Here is a 20,564-nt window from a genome sequence, read left to right as displayed (position 1 = left end):
CACTGCACTCCAGCCTGGTGACAGAGGTAGACTTTGTCTCAAAAAAAAAAAAAAAAAAAAAGGTTGTTATGCAGCTTACTAGCTCCCCCTGAAAACAAAATGAAGGAGGCTTGAAAGGCAGGACCCCCCAGGAATTGGCTCTGCATAGGGGGTTTGCAGGTGGTGGTGCATGGGCAGCTGACCTGGGAGACGTGGGGCAGCTACAAGCCAAACTCAGACCAGCACAGAAGGCCTAAGGAGAAGAAGGCGCCGAAGGTGTTCCACGGTAGGGGGAGGGTGAAGGGGCTTCAGAGGTGACCAGGATGTGAGCCACCAGAAGGAGAGAACAGGACCATCAGCCCACAACTCATTGCTCCTGGTAACACGTTGTGTTTGCAGAGTCCAGTGGAGGGGATGGGGAATCAATACATCACCCCACATTCACACACTCATCAAACATCAGTGGATGGTGAAATCTACTTTCCCTGAATCTAAGCCCATCGGGTTCACTCCCTCACCTACCACCACCCACAAAAGTCCCTATGTAGTTCAAGAGATGAGTACCAGGCCTCTGACCCCCAGGATAGGTGGGGAGCATTGCTCCTGACCAAGGGAGCTTGGTTCCTGCCCCTTAGGTACAGCTGGAGAGCTGCCACCACCCCGCTCCAGCCCCTCACCATGAAGGTCAACCCCCCTATCCTTCCCCCACATCCTGGATGACTGACCGACACTAAATGACAGGGTGGGGCAGGGCGATGGGCTGTACCTGTGCCCCACCCCGTTCCTCTCGCCTGGACTCATATGGCAGGGTAGGGGTGGGGGGGGCACAGTTGGGAGGGACCTCGAGGGCTTTATAAGGCCGGCCTGGAACACCAGGCAGAGCAGAGACCTGAGAGGCACCAGGCCCAACCGCCACACCACACACCTCCCAGCTCTGCAGGTGAGAAAACCCAGGAGGAGAGGGGAGAGGCTGGGAAGTGGGTTGACAGGTCCTCTTCCCCATCAAGGTATCAGGCAACTGGTCAGAGTCTGGGGCTCACCCCTTGGGGTCTCCAGAGCTGGCACCCTTTCTTTATCCCAGGATGGAACTAGGTCTTGGCTCCAGTACCTACCCTTGTGTTCCCAGCCTTGCCTTCTACCTGCCCTTCTGCCCCAGCCAGGGCCCTGCCCTTAACCTCTCCCTTCACACTCCTCCCAGCCCTGGGAGGTGAGGAGGACTGGGGTTCTTCTCCTCTCTCTTAGGTGAGAAAACTGAGGCCCAGAGGCAAGATGTGACTTGCCCAAAGTCACAGGGATTTTTAGGCAGGGCTGGGATGGGAATCCACAGCTCCTGGATCCCACTTCAAGCCCTTTCCTAGACCACTGCCATCCAAAAGAACGTCCTATGATGCAGGAAATGTTCTTTATCTGCACCGTTCAATATGGTAGCCACTAGCCACGTGTGTGCTTGAAATGGGGTTGGTGTAAGGAAGTTTGTTGTTGTTGTTGTTTGTTTTTTATACAGAGTCTTGCTGTGTCACCCAGGCTGGAGTGCAGTGGCGTGATCACAGCTCACTGCAACCTCTGCCTCCCAGGTTCAAGCAATTCTCCTGCCTCAGCCTCCTCAGTAGCTGGGATTACAGGCGCCTGCCATAACACCCGGCTAATTTTTTATATTTTTGGTAGAGACAGAGTTTCACCATGTTGGCCAAGCTGGTCACAAACTCCTGACCTCAAGCGATCCAACCCCCTCAGCCTCTGAAAGTGCTGGGATTACAGGCGTGAGCCACTGCACCTGGCTGTAATTTTTTAATTTAATTAATTTAAATGTAAAGAGCCACATGTGACTGGTGGCTACAACACTGAACAACTAACGTGTGGTTAGCATCTGACAGTACAGGTCCAGATCACTGAGTTTTCAAATGTTTCTTCAGCAGCAGAATTCTTTTCTTCCAGGGAAAACCTAACAGAGAACCTCATTATGAAAAACTTAATAGCCAGGCACCATGGCTCATGCCTGTGATCACAACACTTTGGGAGGCTGAGGCAAGCAGATTACTTGAGCTCAGGAGTTCCAGACCAGCCTGGGCAACATAGTGAGCCCTCGTCTCTACTAAAAATAAAAACAAATAAATTAGCTGGGCATTGTAGTGCACAATTGTAGTCCCAGCTACTCAGGAGGCTGAGGTGGGAGGACCTCTGGAGCCCAAGAGGTCGAGGCTGCAGTGAGCCAGGATCACTCCATCCACTGCATTCCAGCCTGGGAGACAGAGCAAGATTCTGTCTCACAAAAAGAAAAAAAGAAAAACTTAAAAGCAGTGCTTTATTAATACAAATGTATTCTGACAAGAGAAAATTTTTATCATTTTCTTATGATAAAGCCAATCAGAATAATGAGACTAAAAGAATACAAAAATCGTGAGTCCAGGGAACAAACAACCATTTGAATTTTACATTTGTTTGAGATTCCAGTTTAGTTCTGTATTATATCTTTTCCCCAAACTGGATTCACCCTGATACATAATTGCTAATGGAGACAGCTTAATTTTTTCTTAACTGCTTCATTATAATCACAGGATATTCCTCAGTTAAGCAAAAATGACAGGAGAACCTTTCCTCTCAGGGCTGCACAAAAAAGCAGTGTGAGCTGGCCAAGCATTGAATGTGCTGCAGTCTCCAAAGTGATAACATGCAGTCTGTAACACAGTTGGATGTCTATGTTCCTTTGGTATTACTATTTAAAAGTTTCACTTTTTGTTTTTGTTTTTTTGAGACAGGGTCTCACTCTGTCGCCCAGGCTGGAGTACAGTGGTGCAATCTCGGCTCACTGCAACCTCCACCTCCAGGGCTCAAGCGATCCTCCCACCTCAGCCTCCCAAGTAGCTGGGAATACAGGTGCATGCCACCATGCCCGGCTAATTTTTGTATTTGTTGTAGAGATGGGGTTTCGGTATGTTGCCCAGGCTGGTCTCAAACTCGTGGGCTCAAGGGATCCGTCCTCCTCAGTCTCCCAAAGTGCTGGGATTACCAAGCCTGGCCTAAAAAGTTCACTTTAAATAACAAGTCTTGGGCCGAGCACAGTGGCTCACATCCGTAATCGCGGCACTTTGGGAGGCTGAGGTGGGAGGATTGCTTGAGCCCAACAGTTCAAGACTAGCTTGGGCAACATGGTGAAACCCCATTTCTACAAAAAGTACAAAAAAATTAGCTAGACGTGGTGGTGCAAGCCTGTAGTCCCAGCTCTTCTGGAGGCTGAGGTGGGAGGATCACCTGAGCCCAGGAGGTAGAGGCTGCAGTGAGCAGTGATTGCACTACTGCACTGCAGCCTAGGTGACAGAGTGAGACCCTGTCTCGATAAATAAATAAATTACATGACTTAAACAACTACAGAGCCACTAACATGGCCTCAAATTCTGCAGAACAGAACCTAGGAAAACCACTGCCCTAGGATTTGATTTTCTCCAAGAGAAGCAGTGGCTGTAATCAGGGTAGGTAAAGAGAAAAAACACGAGACTTCGGGGCTGGCGTGGAACTGGCAGAAACTGGAGAACTGAACTGAAGAAATAGTCCACAACTCGACATGGAATTACAGACTCACCCGGGCGCGGTGGTTCACGCCTGTAATCCCAGCATTTGGGAGGCTGAGGCAGGTGGATCACCTGAGGTCAGGAGTTTGAGACCAGCCTGGCCAACATGGTGAAACCCCGTCTCTACTAAAAATTACAAAAATTAGCCAGGCATGGTGGCACGTGCCTATAGTCCCAGATATTCTGGAGGCTGAGGCAGGAGAATCATTTGAACCTGGGAGGCAGAGGTTACAGTGAGCCAAGATCCCGCCACTGCACTCCAGCCTGGGCAACAAGAGGGAAACTCTGTCTCAAAAAAAAAAAAAAAAAAATTGCAGACTCATCAGCAGGTAGAGGCCTGGAGCCACATGGTTCAGTCCCCTGTCTCTGGGCCTGTGTGGGGACAGCCTCACCCTTAAGCTAGTCCCTTCTCCCCTTTGCAGACGAGATGCAGCAACTGTGTGTGTATGTGCTGATCTTTGCACTGGCTCTGGCTGCCTTCTCTGAAGCTTCTTGGAAGCCCCGCTCCCAGGAGCCAGATGCACCCTTAGGTACAGGGGCCAACAGGAACCTGGAGCTACCCTGGCTGGACCAGCAAGGCCCAGTCTTTCACCACCGAAGGCACCTGGGACCCCAGGGTCCCCCACACCTCGTGGCAGGTAGGAGCTGCTGACTGCCCTGCTTGCCTCACTCGGCCAGGTTTGGCCAAGGTCTCCCCAGACTGGCCCAGACTTCGGCTCCTGAAAGGCAGGCATCCTTCCCCCATTCTCGCCTTTCTCACCTCCTCAGACCCATCCAAGAAGCAGGGACCATGGATGGAGGAAGAAGAAGAAGCCTATGGATGGATGGACTTTGGCCGCCGCAGTGCCGAGGATGAGAACCAACAACCCTAGAACCAAGCTTCAGAGCCCAGCCACCTCCCACTCCACCCCAGCCCTATCCCCTGAAAAACTAATCAAAAATAAACTAGTTTCCAGTGGATCAATGGACTGTGTCAGTGCTGTAGGGCAGAGGAGGGGGACTCATCGCGGGGTGAAATTGTGGCACGGAGGAGAACTGAATGCCTCTTAGGGGCAGGGACTCTGGCTCCCCCAGAGCCCCACATCGAACAAGAATCCACAGGTGTGGGCGGGATAACAGATGGTAGGGTTCATAGCCAGAGTCAACTTTTTTTAATTTTAATTTTATTTTATTTTTTGAGACACAGTTTCACTCTTGTCACCCAGGCTGGAGTGCAGTGGCATGATCTCGGCTCACTGCAACCTCTGCCTCCCCGCTTCAAGCTATTCTCCTGCCTCAGCCTCCCAAGTGTCTGGGATTACAGGTGCCCGCCACCACACCTGGCTAATTTTTTTTGTAGTTTTAGAGGGGATGGGGTTTCATCATGTTGGCCAGGCTGGTCTTGAACTCCTGACCTCAGGTGATCCGCCTGCCTCGGCCTCCCAAAGTACTGGGATTACAGGCATGAGCCACTGTGCCTGGCCTCAGAGTAAGCTTTTTAAAAGATAAACCGTGTCACTCTGTTTTAACCTTGCAATGTTTCCTAATGCACTTAGAATACGACCTGAACTCCCTGTCACAGCCCTGAAAGCTAGCCCTGAGGTTCTCCTCCCACTCTGCGCCACGTGGCTTCCTCCCCCGAGGTTCTCCTCCCACTCTGCGCCACGTGGCTTCCTCCTCTTCCTCCTCTCGAGCTTACACAGACGTGCCATGTTCTCTCTTTCTCAGAGCCTCTGACTTTGCCATTCCCTGTGCCTGCAGTGCTCTTCCCCAGGCACGAATATGGTGGGCTCCCCTTTCCTCCTTAGCTCTTGGGTGAAATGCCTCTTTCTGAGAGACCAACCCCTTCTGCTCCTCACCCTTCACACATAGACCCAATTACTCTCTACCACGGGTCAAATAAAAGAGAAAAAAATCAAGCTTTTTAAAGAATGAATGCGGCCGGGCACGGTGGCTCAAGCCTGTAATCCCAGCACTTTGGGAGGCCGAGACGGGCGAATCACGAGGTCAGGAGATCGAGACCATCCTGGCTAACCCGATGAAACCCCGTCTCTACCAAAAAATACAAAAAACTAGCCGGGCGAGGTGGCGGGCGCCTGTAGTCCCAGCTACTCGGGAGGCTGAGGCAGGAGAATGGCGTAAACCCAGGAGGCGGAGCTTGCAGTGAGCTGAGATCTGGCCACTGCACTCCAGCCTGGGCAACAGAGCGATACTCCGTCTCAAAAAAAAGAAAAAAAAAAAAGAATGAGTGCTAGTTTTATTCAGAAGTCTAACAGAGGACTATAGATTGAGGCCTCCAGCCCAGGAGCAGACTCTGGCATGATGTTTCAGCCCACTGCTTATATACAGCTAGGGGCTGGAGGTGGAGATTCTGTATATGCAAAATCCCATCAGACTTGCTCAGAATTACATGACAGCAGAATCACAGCAAGGTTTGGGTCCTAGATCACAGAGGCATCATCACTAACCTTGTCAGATGTCATCTTGGAAATGTTACGTTTCGGAAAAGCCAGGGACTAGGATCGTTTCTCTTTTAAGAAATGTAAAGACTCAAGCCGGGCGCAGTGGCTCACGTCTGTATTCCCAGCAGTTTGCGAGGCCAAGGAAGGTGGATCACTTTAGGTCAGGTGTTCGAGACCAGCCTGGCCAACAAGGTGAAACTCCGTCTCTACTAAAAATACAAAAATTAGCCGGGCATGTGCCTGTGGTCCCAGCTACTCGGGAGGCTAAGGCAGGATAATTGCTTGAACCTGGGAGGCAGAGGTTGCAGTGAGCCGAGATCGCGCCACTAAACTCCAGCCTGGGTGACACAGCAAGACCGTCTCTCAAAGAAAAAAAAAGAAAAGATGAAAAGAAATGTAGTGACTCAGCCAAGAGACGTGTGGGGCCTTGGGCTCTCTCCTGTGCTGTCTTCAAAGCATCTTTCCAGACGGCTGCACGTCTGTAGTCACAGAGTCAGGGGCTTTGTGAAACTGCCGACAAGCAGAAAGGAGTAAACACGGCTTCTTAACGTTCGTTGATTTGTCTCACAACAGCAAAATACTTTCTTTAGCATACATTTCACAATCTGTAGTTGTTTTGTTTGCCAGTTTATTGTCTGCCTTTCTGGCGAAACAGGAAACTGGGAGTGTGACAAGTCCCCCCTCCTTTCTGTATCCCCCGTGGCAAGAATAGTAGGAACCCAATAAATATTTGTAAATAATTGTTCATGAGTGGCCGGCGCAGGCATTGCTGGTGTCTCACCCCATTCCATCATTGTTCTTTTTTTTTTTTTTTTTGAGACGGAGTCTTGCTCTGTCGCCCGGGCTGGACTACAGTGGCCGGATCTCAGCTCACTGCAAGCTCCGCCTCCCGGGTTTACGCCATTCTCCTGCCTCAGCCTCCCGAGTAGCTGGGACTACAGGCGCCCGCCACCTCGCCCGGCTAGTTTTTTGTATTTTTAGTAGAGACGGGGTTTCACCGTGTTAGCCAGGATGGTCTCGATCTCCTGACCTCGTGATCCGCCCGTCTCGGCCTCCCAAAGTGCTGGGATTACAGGCTTGAGCCACCGCGCCCGGCTCCATCATTGTTCTTGTGCCTGTTGACAGCATTACCTCAGGGCTGTAAGAGAGGGAAAGTGGGCTGGGCGCGGTGGCTCACGCCTGTAATCCCAGCACTTCCGGAGGCCAAGGCGGGCAGATCACAAGGTCAGGAAATCAAGACCGTCCTAGGTAACACGGTGAAACCCCGTCTCTACTAAAAAATACAAAAAAAAAATTAGCTGGGTGTGGTGGCGGGCACCTGTAGTCCTGGCTACTCGGGAGGCTGACGCAGGAGAATGGCGTGAACTTGGGAGGTAGAGCTTGCAGTGAGCTGAGATGGCGCCACTGCACTCCAGCCTGGGAGACAGCAAGACTGTCTCAAAAACAAAAAAAGAGGGAAAAGGTTTTCTCTACCCATTTTAGGTCCATGGCTGGGGCTCTGTAATAAAATACAGATTACAAGAGAAAAGCAAACAAGTTTATTAACATGTGTATCACACATTCAACACACAGAGTACCCAGAGATGAATAACTCAGAGAGGTAGCTTAGAATTCAGGCTCAGTGTCTGCGGCCACACCACCCTGAACGCGCCCAGTCTCATCTGATCTCGGAAACTAAGCACGGTCAGGCCTGGTTAGTACTCAGATGGGAGAATTCAGGCTCACAGAGCATCTTCAACAAAGAACAATACATTCACAGGCAAGATAAAGGACAGCAACTTTTAGAGTTCCAAGGGTGGCTGTGTGTGGGAAACAGCTTTCTACCCATGGGAGCTGAGCCCTGTCCCCACTCAGGGCTGGGTCTGGGAGCCAATGGGCCTCCCTCTGGCTCCTCCTACTCCCTGGGCCACCAGTGACCCAGGCCCGGCAGTCACAGCTCTTGAGCCAGCTGCAGAACGAGGGCTGGGGTTCCTACTGCGTGTCCCAGAAGAGGGCTGAGGTTTGGACCCCCAAGATCCAGCCTAGGTTGGACTTCCAGGGGTGGCTAACTGTGAATGGGAAAGCAGCTATATGGAAAACGAGTGGTAGATAAAGGCTAGTGGGTCAAGTTTGTTATGGAGATTGCGCTGATGCCACTCCAGGCTGAAAAGGGTCTAAAGTTGTCTCTGACTTGTTCCAGACATTTATAGAAGGAAAACATTCTATGTAAATGAAATTGTCATTCTGTATCCTCCCACCACAGCAGAAGATGTGTCCTTCCATTGAGTGAGGGTAACGTTATGTCCACCAAGGATACTTTGAGAAAGTCCGTAGGAGCAAGCTTCAGTCCCACAGTTTCAGACTATTCTCTGAACACAAGAGTATTGGTTAATTATGTTCTCGGCCCCCCTCGCTGTTGTATGTGTGCACTCACTGCAAGTAACTTATATTTTATTTGAATGTATTTTATTTTTTTGAGATAGTCTTGCTCTGTCACCCAGGCTGGAGTGCAGTAGCGCCATCTCAGCTCACTGCAATCTCCACCTCCCAGGTTCAAGCGATTCTCCTGCCTCAGCCTCCCAGGTAGCTGGGATTACAGACATGCACCACCACACCCAGCTAATTTTTGTATTTTTAGTGGAGACGGGGTTTCACCGTGTTGGCCAGGCTGGTCTCAAACTCCTGACCTCAAGTGATCCACCCACCTCAGCCTCCCAAAGTGCTAGGAACACAAGTGTGAGCCACGGCACCCAGCCTCCCCCAAATATTTTCTATCTGTAGTTGGTTGAGTCCACAGACGCAGAGCCTGAGGACATGGAGGGCGACTGTACTTGTTCCTAAACCCTGTTCCAGATCTGCTCTGGGGACTTCACCCTAAGGCAGTGGGTGACTCACTTCCATCCTATCTTTCACAGCCAGGACACTGAGGCAGAGTCGCTGGGGTGAAAGGATCAGGGAAACATGAGCTCAAATCCCAGCTCCACACCAGCCATGATCTGCTGGTGAGAGCATCACTTAACCTACTCTGGCCTGAGTTTCTCCATCTGACAGACACTTACCACCCACTGCCCTCCAGGAGCTGCTGCTATGATTAAACGGCATATTTAACATGAGTCCTCGGCACATTCTTCAATATCAGCATCCACCCCTTCTCCACAACTTCCCCTGCCAAGTGTACACGCACATGCCTACACACATACACGTGCACACACACACTCCCTAGAGACGGCTGGAGGCTGGGCCAGGAGTGCATAGATCCTTTATTTCCTGCACCGCTTGCGCACAGGCTGACAAGCAATAGGAGGCTGAGAGGCGCCGCGTGGAGTGGGGCAGGCACCCGCAGGAGGCCTGAGTCCCAGCCCCCAGCTATTGAGGAACAAAGGTGTGGGAGAGGGTGGAACATGGAAGAGGAAGCCAGGGGCAGGGAGGGGGGAATCAACAGGGAGGGGAGAGGGGCTGGGCCATGGTTGGGAGCCTGGGCACCCCCAGGCCACTGGCAGAAGAGGGAGGGGAGGGAGGGAGAGGAGACACACCACTGGGCAGAGGGGCCCTCACCCACCCACACATAGAGACACTTGTGGTTACAAACAGTAAGCAGGGACCGAGAAGGATGAAGAACAGGGAAGACGGCCAGGTCCCTCAAGTCAACAAGAACCGGGGTGGCCACCGCTAGCCTGGGCATCAAGGGGTGAGGGGCCTCACAACTCCCTACCCGTGGAAGCTGGGCCATTCCCCACTCAGGGCTGGGCCTGGTAGCCAGTGGGTCTCCCCTGGGCTGCCATGTGACCCAAGCCTGGCAGCCACAGCTTTTGTGCCAGCTACAGAGCGATAGCCGGGGTTCCTACCGCCTGTCTCTGAAGAGGGTGGAGGCCCGGGTCCCCAAACTCCAGCCCAGGTTCATGAACACAGAGGGTGGGCTGGTGACAGACACAGGGTCCCATTTCAGAGGATGGGAAGGAAGGTCTGGGGATGTGGGCTTGGCCAGGCAGAAGGAGGGGCCTCAAGCTCTGTGGGGCCTCTGCAGGCTGCTGGGGAACAGCAAAGCCTGGAAGAGAAGCAGGTGGATGTGAACCAGGGCATTGAAGACCATAGGCCCAGCCTGGGCGGTGGGCAGGGGTCCGGACAACTGTATCAAAGACACAGAAAGTTGCCATTGATAATTATACAGGTTGTCCCCTGCATGTGCCATAAAGGTCATGGTTCAGTTTATAACCTGCACAAGCTGACATGACAGGCCTGCTGAGGCTAGTGCTATTCCACCCTGCAGTGACTAACGGCCATGAGAATGGGGACAGGCCGGAGCGGGTACCAGGACAGTACTAGAGGGGAGGGATGGGCCAGTGAAGGTGCTACAGCACAGGAGTGAAGAGCACAGGCTCAGATCTACCCCTCACCATGTGGCCCCGAACAAGTGTCCTTAGCTCTCTGAACCTCACCCTCCTCACCTAACCAATGGGGACACATCGCCTGCCACAAGGAGTGAGGCTGATGGGAGCTGACGCTTGTGCAATGGTTGCTGTGTATGAGTGTCACGAAGTCATCTTTCATGTCCCGTGACTCCTTAAAGAGGCAGGGCTCACAAGGCCTGCACTCAGCAGGTGCAACTCCCAGACACTGGGGTTTCTGGCTGGGGAGAGGAGACCCTGTTCCACCTCCCAACCCTGCAGGAAGCCCTAGCCCACCTTCCGACTCACCCAGGGGACTGGTCCAACTGTGGCCCTTGCTGGTGGAGGCCTTTGTCCCCGTAGCCTGGGCAGCCCCAGAAGGCCCCTCTTCCTCCCAGGCCCTGGGACGGTAGCTGGGCCTGTCCTCCACCTGGGTCAGACCCTGGGCAGCTCCACAATCCCACTCCCGTGCTTGTTTTGACTGCTGCTGCCACTGCTGCAGGGTTGGAGAGCCTGGGGGACAGAGGAGGCAGGGGTAGGGGGCAGGGGAAGCAGGCAGGTGGAGACGGGAAGCTGAGATGCAGTGTGGGGGCACAATCCCAGTCCTGACCCCCAGCCCAGCCCCCAGGAGAGATCTGAAATCCTAAGCAAATGCCACATAAATGAGCACTGGCTCTACAGTTCCCACCGAAGGGGATCGGATATGCCTATGCAAATGATATGCAAAGTCCATGCAAATCAGCACGCCGGGTAGGGCCAGGTTTTGTTTTGTTTTGTTTTGTTTTGTTTTTTGAGACGGAGTCTGGCTCTGTCACCCAGGCTGGAGTGCAGTGGCCGGATCTCTGCTCACCGCAAGCTCCGCCTCCCGGGTTTACGCCATTCTCCTGCCTCAGCCTCCCGAGTAGCTGGGACTACAGGCGCCGCCACCTCGCCCGGCTAGTTTTTTGTACTTTTTTTTAGTAGAGACGGGGTTTCACCGTGTTAGCCAGGATGGTCTCGATCTCCTGACCTCGTGATCCGCCCGTCTAGGCCTCCCAAAGTGCTGGGATTACAGGCTTGAGCCACCGCGCCCGGCCGGCTTTTTCATCTGCACGAGGATCTGCAGCTTGTCCGGCTGGTGGCAGGGAGGTCCCCGTGGGGCCACTCACCTTTCTGGAACATCTTCCGCCTCAGCTGCCGCCTGTAATGGGCATCCTGCCAGTTGGCCTGCTGCTGGAGGACATACTTCATGTCCAGGTGTGAAGGGCCCAAGCCACTGGCCTCCAGGGCTGACGTCACCATGTTCATCCGCGTTGCCTCATCTAGCTCCGGTTCCACCTCCTCCCAGCCCTCAGTCTCCTCCGACACCAGCTCTGCCTCTTCCATCACCCCTTCCTCAGCCAGCACCTTTTCGGCAGTCCCCAGCTCCTCCTCAGGCACCAACTTCTCTGCAGGCGTGAAATCTTCCCCCGGCATAATATCTGCTGCCAGCATCAACCCTTCCTCAGCCTCAAACCGCTAAACCTGCCCTCCATCCTCACTGTTGCAAAAATCATACCTGGGCGGGAGATAGCGACATCTTTTGAAAGTCCAACCCCCCAGGCCCACCCCCACCCCTGTCTGCACACAGATCCTGATGGTTCCTCCCCGTTCTGTCCCAGCCAGGGGAGAGGGGAGCTGGGTACCAGCTCCGAGGCTTCAAACACCCAGCCCATCCCCCTTGTGGGAGAGAGGAAGAATGGTCACCAACACTGCATAGGCCCCACCTTCCTTTATGTCCCTGACCCTGCACAGAAGACACCAGCAGGACTAACACCCCCTTCTGCCTCCCTCCTGCATGATTTAACCTTCATAGCCCACCCCACAGCTACTTGCCATAGGAACAAATCCATTCTAGACAGACTCAGGTCAAATGACTTGCCCCAGGACACACAGTCAGGAAAGGGACCACGCTGGGCCTTAGTCCCAGGGTTCCCAGCTCCTAGGCCAGTGCCTGTTCACCTCTCAGCCCCTGGTCAGTCCCCACTCAGAGCTGCGTGGAATCAAACAGCCACCCAGTGGGCAAGATTTGAAGGAAAAGGGGGGCAGCTCCTTCCCAGAACAGTACCCAGCTCAGCCAGCCAAGACAGCAGGGCCTTCTTCAGGGTTGCAGGGTGGCAGAAACAGAGGCAGGTGGCTGTCTGGCTGCTGAAAGCTGAGGACAGGTGATGGGGGAGCCCCTGGCAGGCTTACCTTAGACTGGATGTGTCCCCTCTGGGCATCTCATACTTCCTTCAAAGAGAAAAGGACCTTCATTATGAGACAATGGAAGCCGAAACTGCAGTTCCTCAGGCTCGGTGGTGCTTAGGCAGTGGCCATGAGCAGTGGCTCGCACCTGTAATCCCAGCACTTTGGGAGGCCAAGGTGGGCAGATCACCTGAGGCCAGGAGTTCAAGACCAGCCTAGCCAATATGGTGAAACCCCGTCTCTACTAAAAATACAAAAATTAGCTGGGCTTGGCCAAGCACAGTGGCTCACGCCTGTAATCCTAGCACTTTGAGAGGCCGAGGCAGGAGGATCACAAGGTCAGGAGATCGAGACCAGCCTGGCCAACATGGTGAAACCCCATCTCTACTAAAAATACAAAAATTAGCTGGGCGTGGTGGTGGGCACCTGTAGTCCCAGCTATTCAGGAGGCTGAGGCAGGAGAATTGCTTGAACCCAGGAGGCAGAGGTTGTAGTAAGTTGAGATCGTGCCAACCTGGGCGACAAAGCAAGACTCAGTCTCAAAAAAAAAAAAAAATTAGCCGGGCTCATGCCTGTAGTCCCAACTACTTGGGAGGCTGAGGCAGGAGAATCGCTTGAACCCAGGAGACAGAGGTTGCAGTGAGCCGAGATCTCGCCACTGCACTCCAGATCAAGTGACAGAGTGAATGAGACTCGTCTCAAAAAAAAAAAAAAGAACTTCAGGCTGGGCACAGTGGCTCATGCCTGTAATCCCAGCACTTTGGGAGGCTGAGGCGGGCAGATCATCTGAGGTCAGGAGCTTGAGACCAGCCTGGCCAACATGGTGAAACCGCGTCTCTACTAAAAATACAAAAAATTAGCCCGGCCTGGTGGCGCACACCTGTAATCCCAGCTACTTGGGAGGCTGAGGCAGGAGAAGTGCTTGAACCTGGGAGGCAGAGGTTGCAGTGAGCTGAGATCACATCATTGCACTCCAGCTTGGGTGACAGAGCAAGACTCCATCTCAAAAAAAAAAAAAAAAAAAAAAAAAACAAGTACCTCAGGGGGAAGTGATGGGTCCATGTTTATAGAGAAACAGTGAGTGGAGGGGCTGATGCAGTGAACAAGGTGGGTATAGGGAAGCGTGGAAGGTCAGAGTATGAGGGCAAACCCCCTCCCCACTACAGGAAAGGCCATGGCCTACAGGGCAGGGTAGGTCCCCAGCCACATACCTTTCCATAAAATACACAGGGTCTGAGATCATCCTCCTTAGAGACGTTCTGAGCTCCTCCGTCAAGGTCTCCTGGAAACCAGGAAGAGTCTCCTATGGTGGAGAGAACAGATGTTACCAGGGGACCCCCACAGTGCCTGTAATCTCAGCTACTCGGAAGGCTGAGGCAGGAGAATCGCTTGAACCTGGGAGGCAGAGGTTGCAGTGAGCCGAGATCATGCCATTGTACTCTAGCCTGGGTGACAGTGAGACTCCGTCTCAAAAAAAAAAAAAAAAAGAAAAAGAAAATTTGCCAGGCATGGTGGCACATACCAGTAGTCCCAGCTACTCAGGAGGCTGAGGCAGGAGAATCGCTTGAACCCGGGAGGTGGGGGATGCAGTGAGCCGAGATTGCACCACTGCACTCCATCTCAAAAAAAAAAAAAAGATAGAAAGAAATGAGGTCTTGCCAGGTTGCCCAGGCTGGGGTTGGAGTGCAGTGGCTATTCATAGGCACGATCTTATTACTGATCAGCATGGGAGTTTTGACCTGCTCTGTTTCTGACCTGAGCCAGTTTACCCCTCCTCAGGCAACCTAGTGGTACTCCACTCCCTGGACCATACTGACCCCCCATCGGCATAGTGTACTACAGCCCAGAACTCCCAGGCTCAAGCAATCCTCCCACCTCAGACTCCTGAGTAGCTGGGACCACAGGTGGGAGCCCCTGTACCTGGCCAGGTTTGGTTTTAGAAAAACTCTTTGAGGCTGTGTGCAGAAGTTCCTGGTAGAGTTCCAGTAGAGGCAGTGTGACTAGTTAAGAGGTATCCTGGACTAGAGGCAGCCAGAGAGGGGAGGGGGAAAAAGACTTAGCCATTCCCAGGCGGTAAAAGCAACAGAGTTTGGGGACTGGTTCCTACTCTAGCAGCCTGGGGACTAGTGGGGCCATTCAGGGAGTTGCAGAACCCAGCAGGAAGGAAGGTCAGGTCTGGGGTAAAGGGAACAGCAGGAGTTCAGCTGTTGCCACTTTGCGTCTGCATCTCACCAGCTGAGGCGTTCACTTGAACTCCTCAGGCACAAACACTGCTCCTCACTCATCTTCATAAGCACACAGCATCTAGGACGATGCCAGGCACAGCCGCTGCCTCATGCATGACTCTGAACTGTCCCAGCCCTGGGTGCCTGGTCTCTGGCAGCTCATGGCTCCCTCTTGCCTGCCCCAAATAAGAGGAGACAGGCTTGGAGGAGACCCATCACTTTATTTTTTTGAGATAGAGTCTTGCTATGTCGCCCAGGCTGGAGTGCAGTGGCATGATCTAGGCTCACTGCAAACTCTGCCTCCCAGGTTTAAGCGATTCTTCCACCTCAGCCTCCCAAGGAGCTGGGACTACAGGCTGTGCCACCATGTCTGGCTAATTTTTGTATTTTTAGTAGAGACAGGATTTCTCCATGTTGGCCAGGCTGGTCTCAAACTCCTGACCTCAAGTGATCCGCCTGTCTCAGCCTCCCAAAGGGTTGGGATTACAGGCATGAGCCACCACGCCTGGCCTGAGACCCACAACTTCTGTAGAGCTCTTTATAGTTTGCACAAAGTACCTCCTCAGCTGTTGACACTCTTAATCTTCATAAACCCTGGAGAGATCAGTGGGGCTGAGACAATTAATCCCCATTCTAAAGACAAAGGTCCACAGAGGTCAAGGAATGTGTCCAAGTTCACACAGCTAGGAGTGCCAGATCTGGGACTTAAACTTGGATCTCCATACTCTGCATCTTGAGTTCTTTTCTCTGCTCCTTGGGACAGCCCCCCAACCCGAGTGACAACATTACGTACAAAACTGCTCCACACATTCCAGAATGAGCATCTGTTCCTCATCCTCAAGGGTGTCAAGTCAAGAGGCCTGGAGGGAGGGAGAGAGGAAGGGACAGGGAAGTCAACACCCCCTGCTAGTGGGGATGCCCTCCTCCCCCATTCTCACCTCTTCTCTCAGCTGATGATTCTTCTCTTCCCGCAGCCTCAGCTTCTCCTGCAAGGCTTCCAGCTGTGGGCAGTGGTGCTGGTGCAGCAATGCCTCCTGCGAAATCCTAGGGGAGGGAGGAATGGGAGTCAGGGTGCAGAGAGTGGGGCTTCCCAGTTCCCACTGGCCCTCCCCACCAGGGCTAAGAGCGGTGTTCTCAACTAGTTCCAGCAACCCTGCCGGCAAGCACATCACCTGTGTTCCTCTTAGCAAATGAGGAAATTGAGGCTCAGAGAAACGACTCGCAGGTGCAAAGGCAGGAACTCACAGCTTGGGGGCATCACAGGGATGAGCACGCTGCTGGTCTTCCTCTGCTTCCTCCTCTTCCTCCTCATCAGAATCTGAGTAGAGCTGGAGGAGGTCATCCCGCAAGTTCACCTGGTGTCTGAGGTGTAAAATCTGGCAGGAAGAGAGAGGAGCCATGGGCTGGGAGTGGGTAGGGGCAGGAGAGGGTCCTGGCATGAGGTGGGTGTAGACTGGCCCCCTATCCTCTCCTCCCCACCCAGTTACCTCCTCCTTGGCTGAGCCCAGCAGGGCTTCCAGCTTGCTGTTCTCCTCCATCAAAACACTGTTCTGTTTCACCAGAGACTGGCCGATGCGAGCTGCAGTGTTCAGGTCCCTCTCTCTCTGCAGAAGGACCATCACCATAGGTAATGCTCTCCCAGCATCTGGGATCTCCCAGACAGGTGGGAGAAGCTGGTGGGGGCGGACACAGGGGTCAGAGGGAGGCTAGGCCCCTAAGAGAACCCTCCCCATCCCCTAGTTCACTAGGGTACTAGACCAGAGTCTGCCATTAACCCATTGTGGAACCTGACTCAGTTTCCCCTCATGGAAAAAGAAGATCAGACCAGATTGGCTGTGAGAGCTCTTCCAGCCTGAACATCCCACATCGACCTGTCTTCCATAAGAAGGACCCTTACCTGGGCCCTGAGAGACTACCAATCAGGAAATAAACAAGACCCTCACCCCTACAGGACAGAATTAGAATAAGGGCCTGCCTGAATCAGGAAGGCAGTACACACCTCCTCCAGCAAATATAACATCACGCTGACGTCTTCCTGGGTAATCTTTTTGACTGGCGGATGTAGGTTAGGACACAGTGCTGCAGGAGGAGGCAGGTGGGGAGAAAAGGCCCAGCCAGGTCAGCAAAAAGGAGCAGATGCTACCAGCAACCAGCTGTTTCCCATCCTATACTCAGTTCTCCAACAAGCGTCATCAGGAGAGAAGAATGGGCTCCCCTCCTCCCCCCACATCCTTCCCTTACCCCTCGGCACTCAACACTCCTTTCCCTGCTCCCAGGGCCAAGTGGACTGGGTTTTGGGGGTTTGTTTTGTTTTTATGAGACAAAGTCTCGCTCTTACCCCCCAGGTTGGAGTGCAATGGCGTGATCTCGGCTCATTGCAACCTCTGCCTCCCAGATTCAAGCAATTCTCCTGCTTCAGCCTCCGGAGTACCTGGGGTTATACACACCCGCTTTCTTGTTCCTCTTCTGCCTCGTGGCGGGTGTGTATAACCCCAGCCACCACGCCCAGCTTATTTTTGTATTTTTAGTAGAGACAGGGTTTCACTATGTTGGCCAGGTTGGTCTCGAACTCCTGACCTCATGATCCGCCCCCCCTCCCCCGCCCCCCCCCCCCCCCCCCCCCCCCCCCCCCGTCCTCCCAAAGTGCTGGCTGGGATTACAGGCGTGAGCTTATTTTTTTTTAACCCCTGGAGGAGCCTGAAGTGAGTGAGTCACAGTCCTCCAGGCTCAGAAACTGGGCTCTCCAGACACCTGGGTCCCTGGCGCCTAGGAGAATGGAGACAGCCAGGGGAAGTATAGCCTCAGACTGGCTCATCACCCCCTACCCAGAAGGCAGTGCAATGGAGTCTCCTGGGTCAAACAGACGCAGCCACCTACCCTGCACCTGTTGCGTGTGCAGAGGACAGGAGGAAGACTTCACTAGATTAGGGGACACTCGAGCCTCTAGGCCCAATCCAGGGATCTCCCCCGACCCGCAGGAGGATAGAAGGAGAGAAGGGGCGGGGAGAAGAGCGCGACCTTGCCCCCATACCCGCAACCAAAAAGTGGGCAGAACACCCCCCCTCCGCGCACCCGCCCCTCCATCGCACGCAAGCCCGATCGGCCAGCGCGGGCAGCGCCCTCCTGCAGCCCCCCGCCCCTCTCCTGGCACTGCGGTAGATCCAGGAGAGGGGCGCTGAGGAGGGGCAGATCTGCTGCAGCAAGAGGCGCGTGGAGGCGGGTGGACTAGCGCGCAGGCCCTAGGACCTGACTCACCGGCACAAACCAGGGGACAAAAGCGGAGGAGGAGATGGGGAAGGGGTGACCAGACAGATGCCGCAGTGATATCGCGGGGGTGGTGGACGAGTGACACTGAATGCCAGAGGGGGCGGGGCGCCTGGACCCGATGGGGCCACTTCCCGGTTTACCTTCCTCCAGCTCCCGAATAAAGGCGGCGCGCTCAGGGCCGGACACCCCGGGTCGCCGGCCAAAGTAGGCGGCTGGTGTCTTCCAGATGCCCGCTGCCTTTCCAGTCCCCAGGCCAGTGGCCCGGGAACCAAACGGCCCTTGGAATACGAAGCGGGCCCACGGCGCGTCCGAATTGTTGGGCACAGACCGGACATCCCCTTGGATGGCCGAGAATGCAGACAGGGGCCGGGCTCCTGCCTTGACTCCAGCCTCGGAGGCCGGGCGAGCTCAGGTGCCGGCTTCCGAGAGGACTTGGGATCCAGAGGCAGCCCGGGATCCTGCTCTCTGTCCAGTGCCCCGTGCCTGCGGCTGCGCAGAGGACTCCAGAACGGGACTGGCTGAGGGCGAGGGTGCACAGGTGAGTACTGCTGGGTGTCCGTGTCCGGGTCCCGGCCGGCTCCCAGCGCAACCCATCCCGGACACCTTCGGGTGCATCTTGAGTCCGCTGTCAGCTGCAGCGGCAGGACCTTTATAACCTGCGCCAGCCGCCGGGCCGGACCACGCGTAGGGGTGGGGGCTGCCGAGAAGCAACTAGTGGCAAGCGGGACTCAGAGCCGCGCGGGAGGGGAGCTAGTGGTGACGGAACAGAGCACAGTAACAAAAGGAGGGAAAGAAGGGCGAGTGCAGGTTCCGGATGGCTCCGAGTTGGGATGGGAGCGAAAGACTTCTTCTCCCCTCTCCATCTCCGGAGAATGGTTCTGCCCAAAGCCGCGGCTGCCCCCGGACTCGCGGGACCCCGGCTGGGGGCGGTCCCTCCCCTGCTCCCGCGCGAGGGTTTCGGGTGCCACCCCTGGTGTAGAAGCTGCCAACCCAACGTTGTGCATACCGTCTGGGGTGGCCAGCGCATTAGGGCAGCGCTGCGTCTTTCCCGGTTGACTGGGAGAGACATTCCAAGCTCCAGTGCGCTTCCAACGTGCTGCCCCGCCTGGCTCTGCAACCTGACCCTTGCGCTCACACCCCAGTGCTCGCGCCACTCGACATCTTCCATTTGATTGGATTAACTAGTTCTTCACCTCCAACCCTAATTCGCTTTGCCCTCCTCTTGCCATCCTGGCGAACCCCTGTTCTCCTTGGGAGACGCCGCTTAAAAGTCTCCCTGTACCCAGGCGCGGTGGCTCACGCCTGTAATCCCAGCACTTTGGGAGGCCGGGGCAGGCGGATCACCTGAGGTCAGGAGTTCCAGACAAGCCTAGCCACATGGCGAAACCCTGTCTTTACTAAAAATACAAAAATTAGCCGGGCATGATGGCGTGCGCCTGTAGTCCCAGCTACTCAAGAGACTGAGGCAGGAGAATTGCTTGAACCTGGGAGGTAGAGGTTGCAGTGAACCGAGATCGTGCCAATGCACTCCAGCTGGGGCTACAGAGCAAGACTCCCCCCTCAAAATAAATAAATAAATAAATAAATAAATAAATAAATAAAATTAAAAACATTTTAAAGTATCCTACTGGAAATGTTGGGTAGACAATTAGATGTATAATCCTGAGTGTAGGGGAGAGACAGGACTGGAGATTTAAATGTAGGAGTCATTGCTCTTTGATGGCCATTTAAGGCTTAGACTGGGTGAGATCCCCCAAGAGACTGAGAGAAGACAGATAAGAGTGCCCAGAATTAACCCCCCTAGGATTCAGAGGGCAGAAAGAGGAGGAGGAGGCATCAAAAAGAAGACTGGGATGAGTGGGGCAGTGAAGTAGAGGAAAACCAGGAAAGTTGGGTCCTAGAAAGTAAAGAAAATGTTTCACGTGGAGAGTGGCCACCAGTGTTGGGTGGTGCTGCTGGTCAAAGACTGAGGATAGAGACTCGGCTTGGCAAACCCGGGTCATGGCAAGACCCTTGGCAAGAGCGGTCTTGCGGGGCCAGGCACAGTGGCTTACACCTATAATCCTAGCACTTTGGGAAGCCTAGGCGGGTGGGTTGCCTGAGGTCAGGAGTTCGATACCAGCCTGGCCAACATAGTGAAACTCCGTCTCTACTAAAAATACAAAAAGCTAGCTGAGCATGGTGGTGGGTGCCTGTAATCCCAGGTACTTGGGAGGCTGAGGCAGGAGAATCGCTTGAACCTGGGAGGCAGAGGTTGCAGTGAGCCGAGATTGCGCCATTGTATTCCAGCCTGGGCAACAAGAGCGAAACTCTGTCTTTAAAAAAAAAAAAAAAAATTTGCTGGGGCATGGTGGTGCATACCTGTACTACTTAAGGGGCTGAGGTGGGAGGATCACCTGAGCACAGTTCGAGGCTGCACTCCAGCCTGGGTGACAGAGCAAGACCCTGTCAGAAGGAAGGAAGGAAGGAAGGGAGGGAGGGAGGGAGGGAGGGAGGGAGGGAGTATAGAAAACTGTA

General features: G+C 54.0%; 2 protein-coding genes across 2 annotated transcripts; one reads left to right on the top strand and one right to left on the bottom strand.

The window, feature by feature from the left end:
* The first annotated feature begins 862 nt into the window (after nucleotides 1–862).
* On the top strand, nucleotides 863–4,507 carry GAST (gastrin). Its single transcript, XM_008012702.3, has 3 exons — nucleotides 863–919; nucleotides 3,968–4,183; nucleotides 4,314–4,507. The coding sequence occupies exons 2-3, from the start codon at nucleotides 3,973–3,975 to the stop codon at nucleotides 4,415–4,417; spliced, it is 315 nt and encodes a 104-aa protein (XP_008010893.2). The 5' UTR covers nucleotides 863–919; nucleotides 3,968–3,972; the 3' UTR covers nucleotides 4,418–4,507.
* A 2,775-nt stretch (nucleotides 4,508–7,282) lies between these two features.
* HAP1 (huntingtin associated protein 1) lies at nucleotides 7,283–19,310 on the bottom strand. Its single transcript, XM_037992989.2, is given in 9 exon segments — nucleotides 7,283–11,887; nucleotides 12,562–12,600; nucleotides 13,767–13,869; nucleotides 15,574–15,640; nucleotides 15,719–15,824; nucleotides 16,026–16,156; nucleotides 16,268–16,453; nucleotides 16,780–16,859; nucleotides 18,188–19,310. Coding segments are annotated over 9 exon segments (1,641 nt in total). The 5' UTR covers nucleotides 18,663–19,310; the 3' UTR covers nucleotides 7,283–11,433.
* Nucleotides 19,311–20,564: the final 1,254 nt, after the last annotated feature.

This window comes from Chlorocebus sabaeus, chromosome 16 (genome assembly GCF_047675955.1).
Source record: "Chlorocebus sabaeus isolate Y175 chromosome 16, mChlSab1.0.hap1, whole genome shotgun sequence".
NCBI classification, from domain to species: domain Eukaryota; kingdom Metazoa; phylum Chordata; class Mammalia; order Primates; family Cercopithecidae; genus Chlorocebus; species Chlorocebus sabaeus.
Note: the sequence above shows the minus strand (reverse complement) of the source record. Positions and strands in the feature narration are given on the sequence as shown.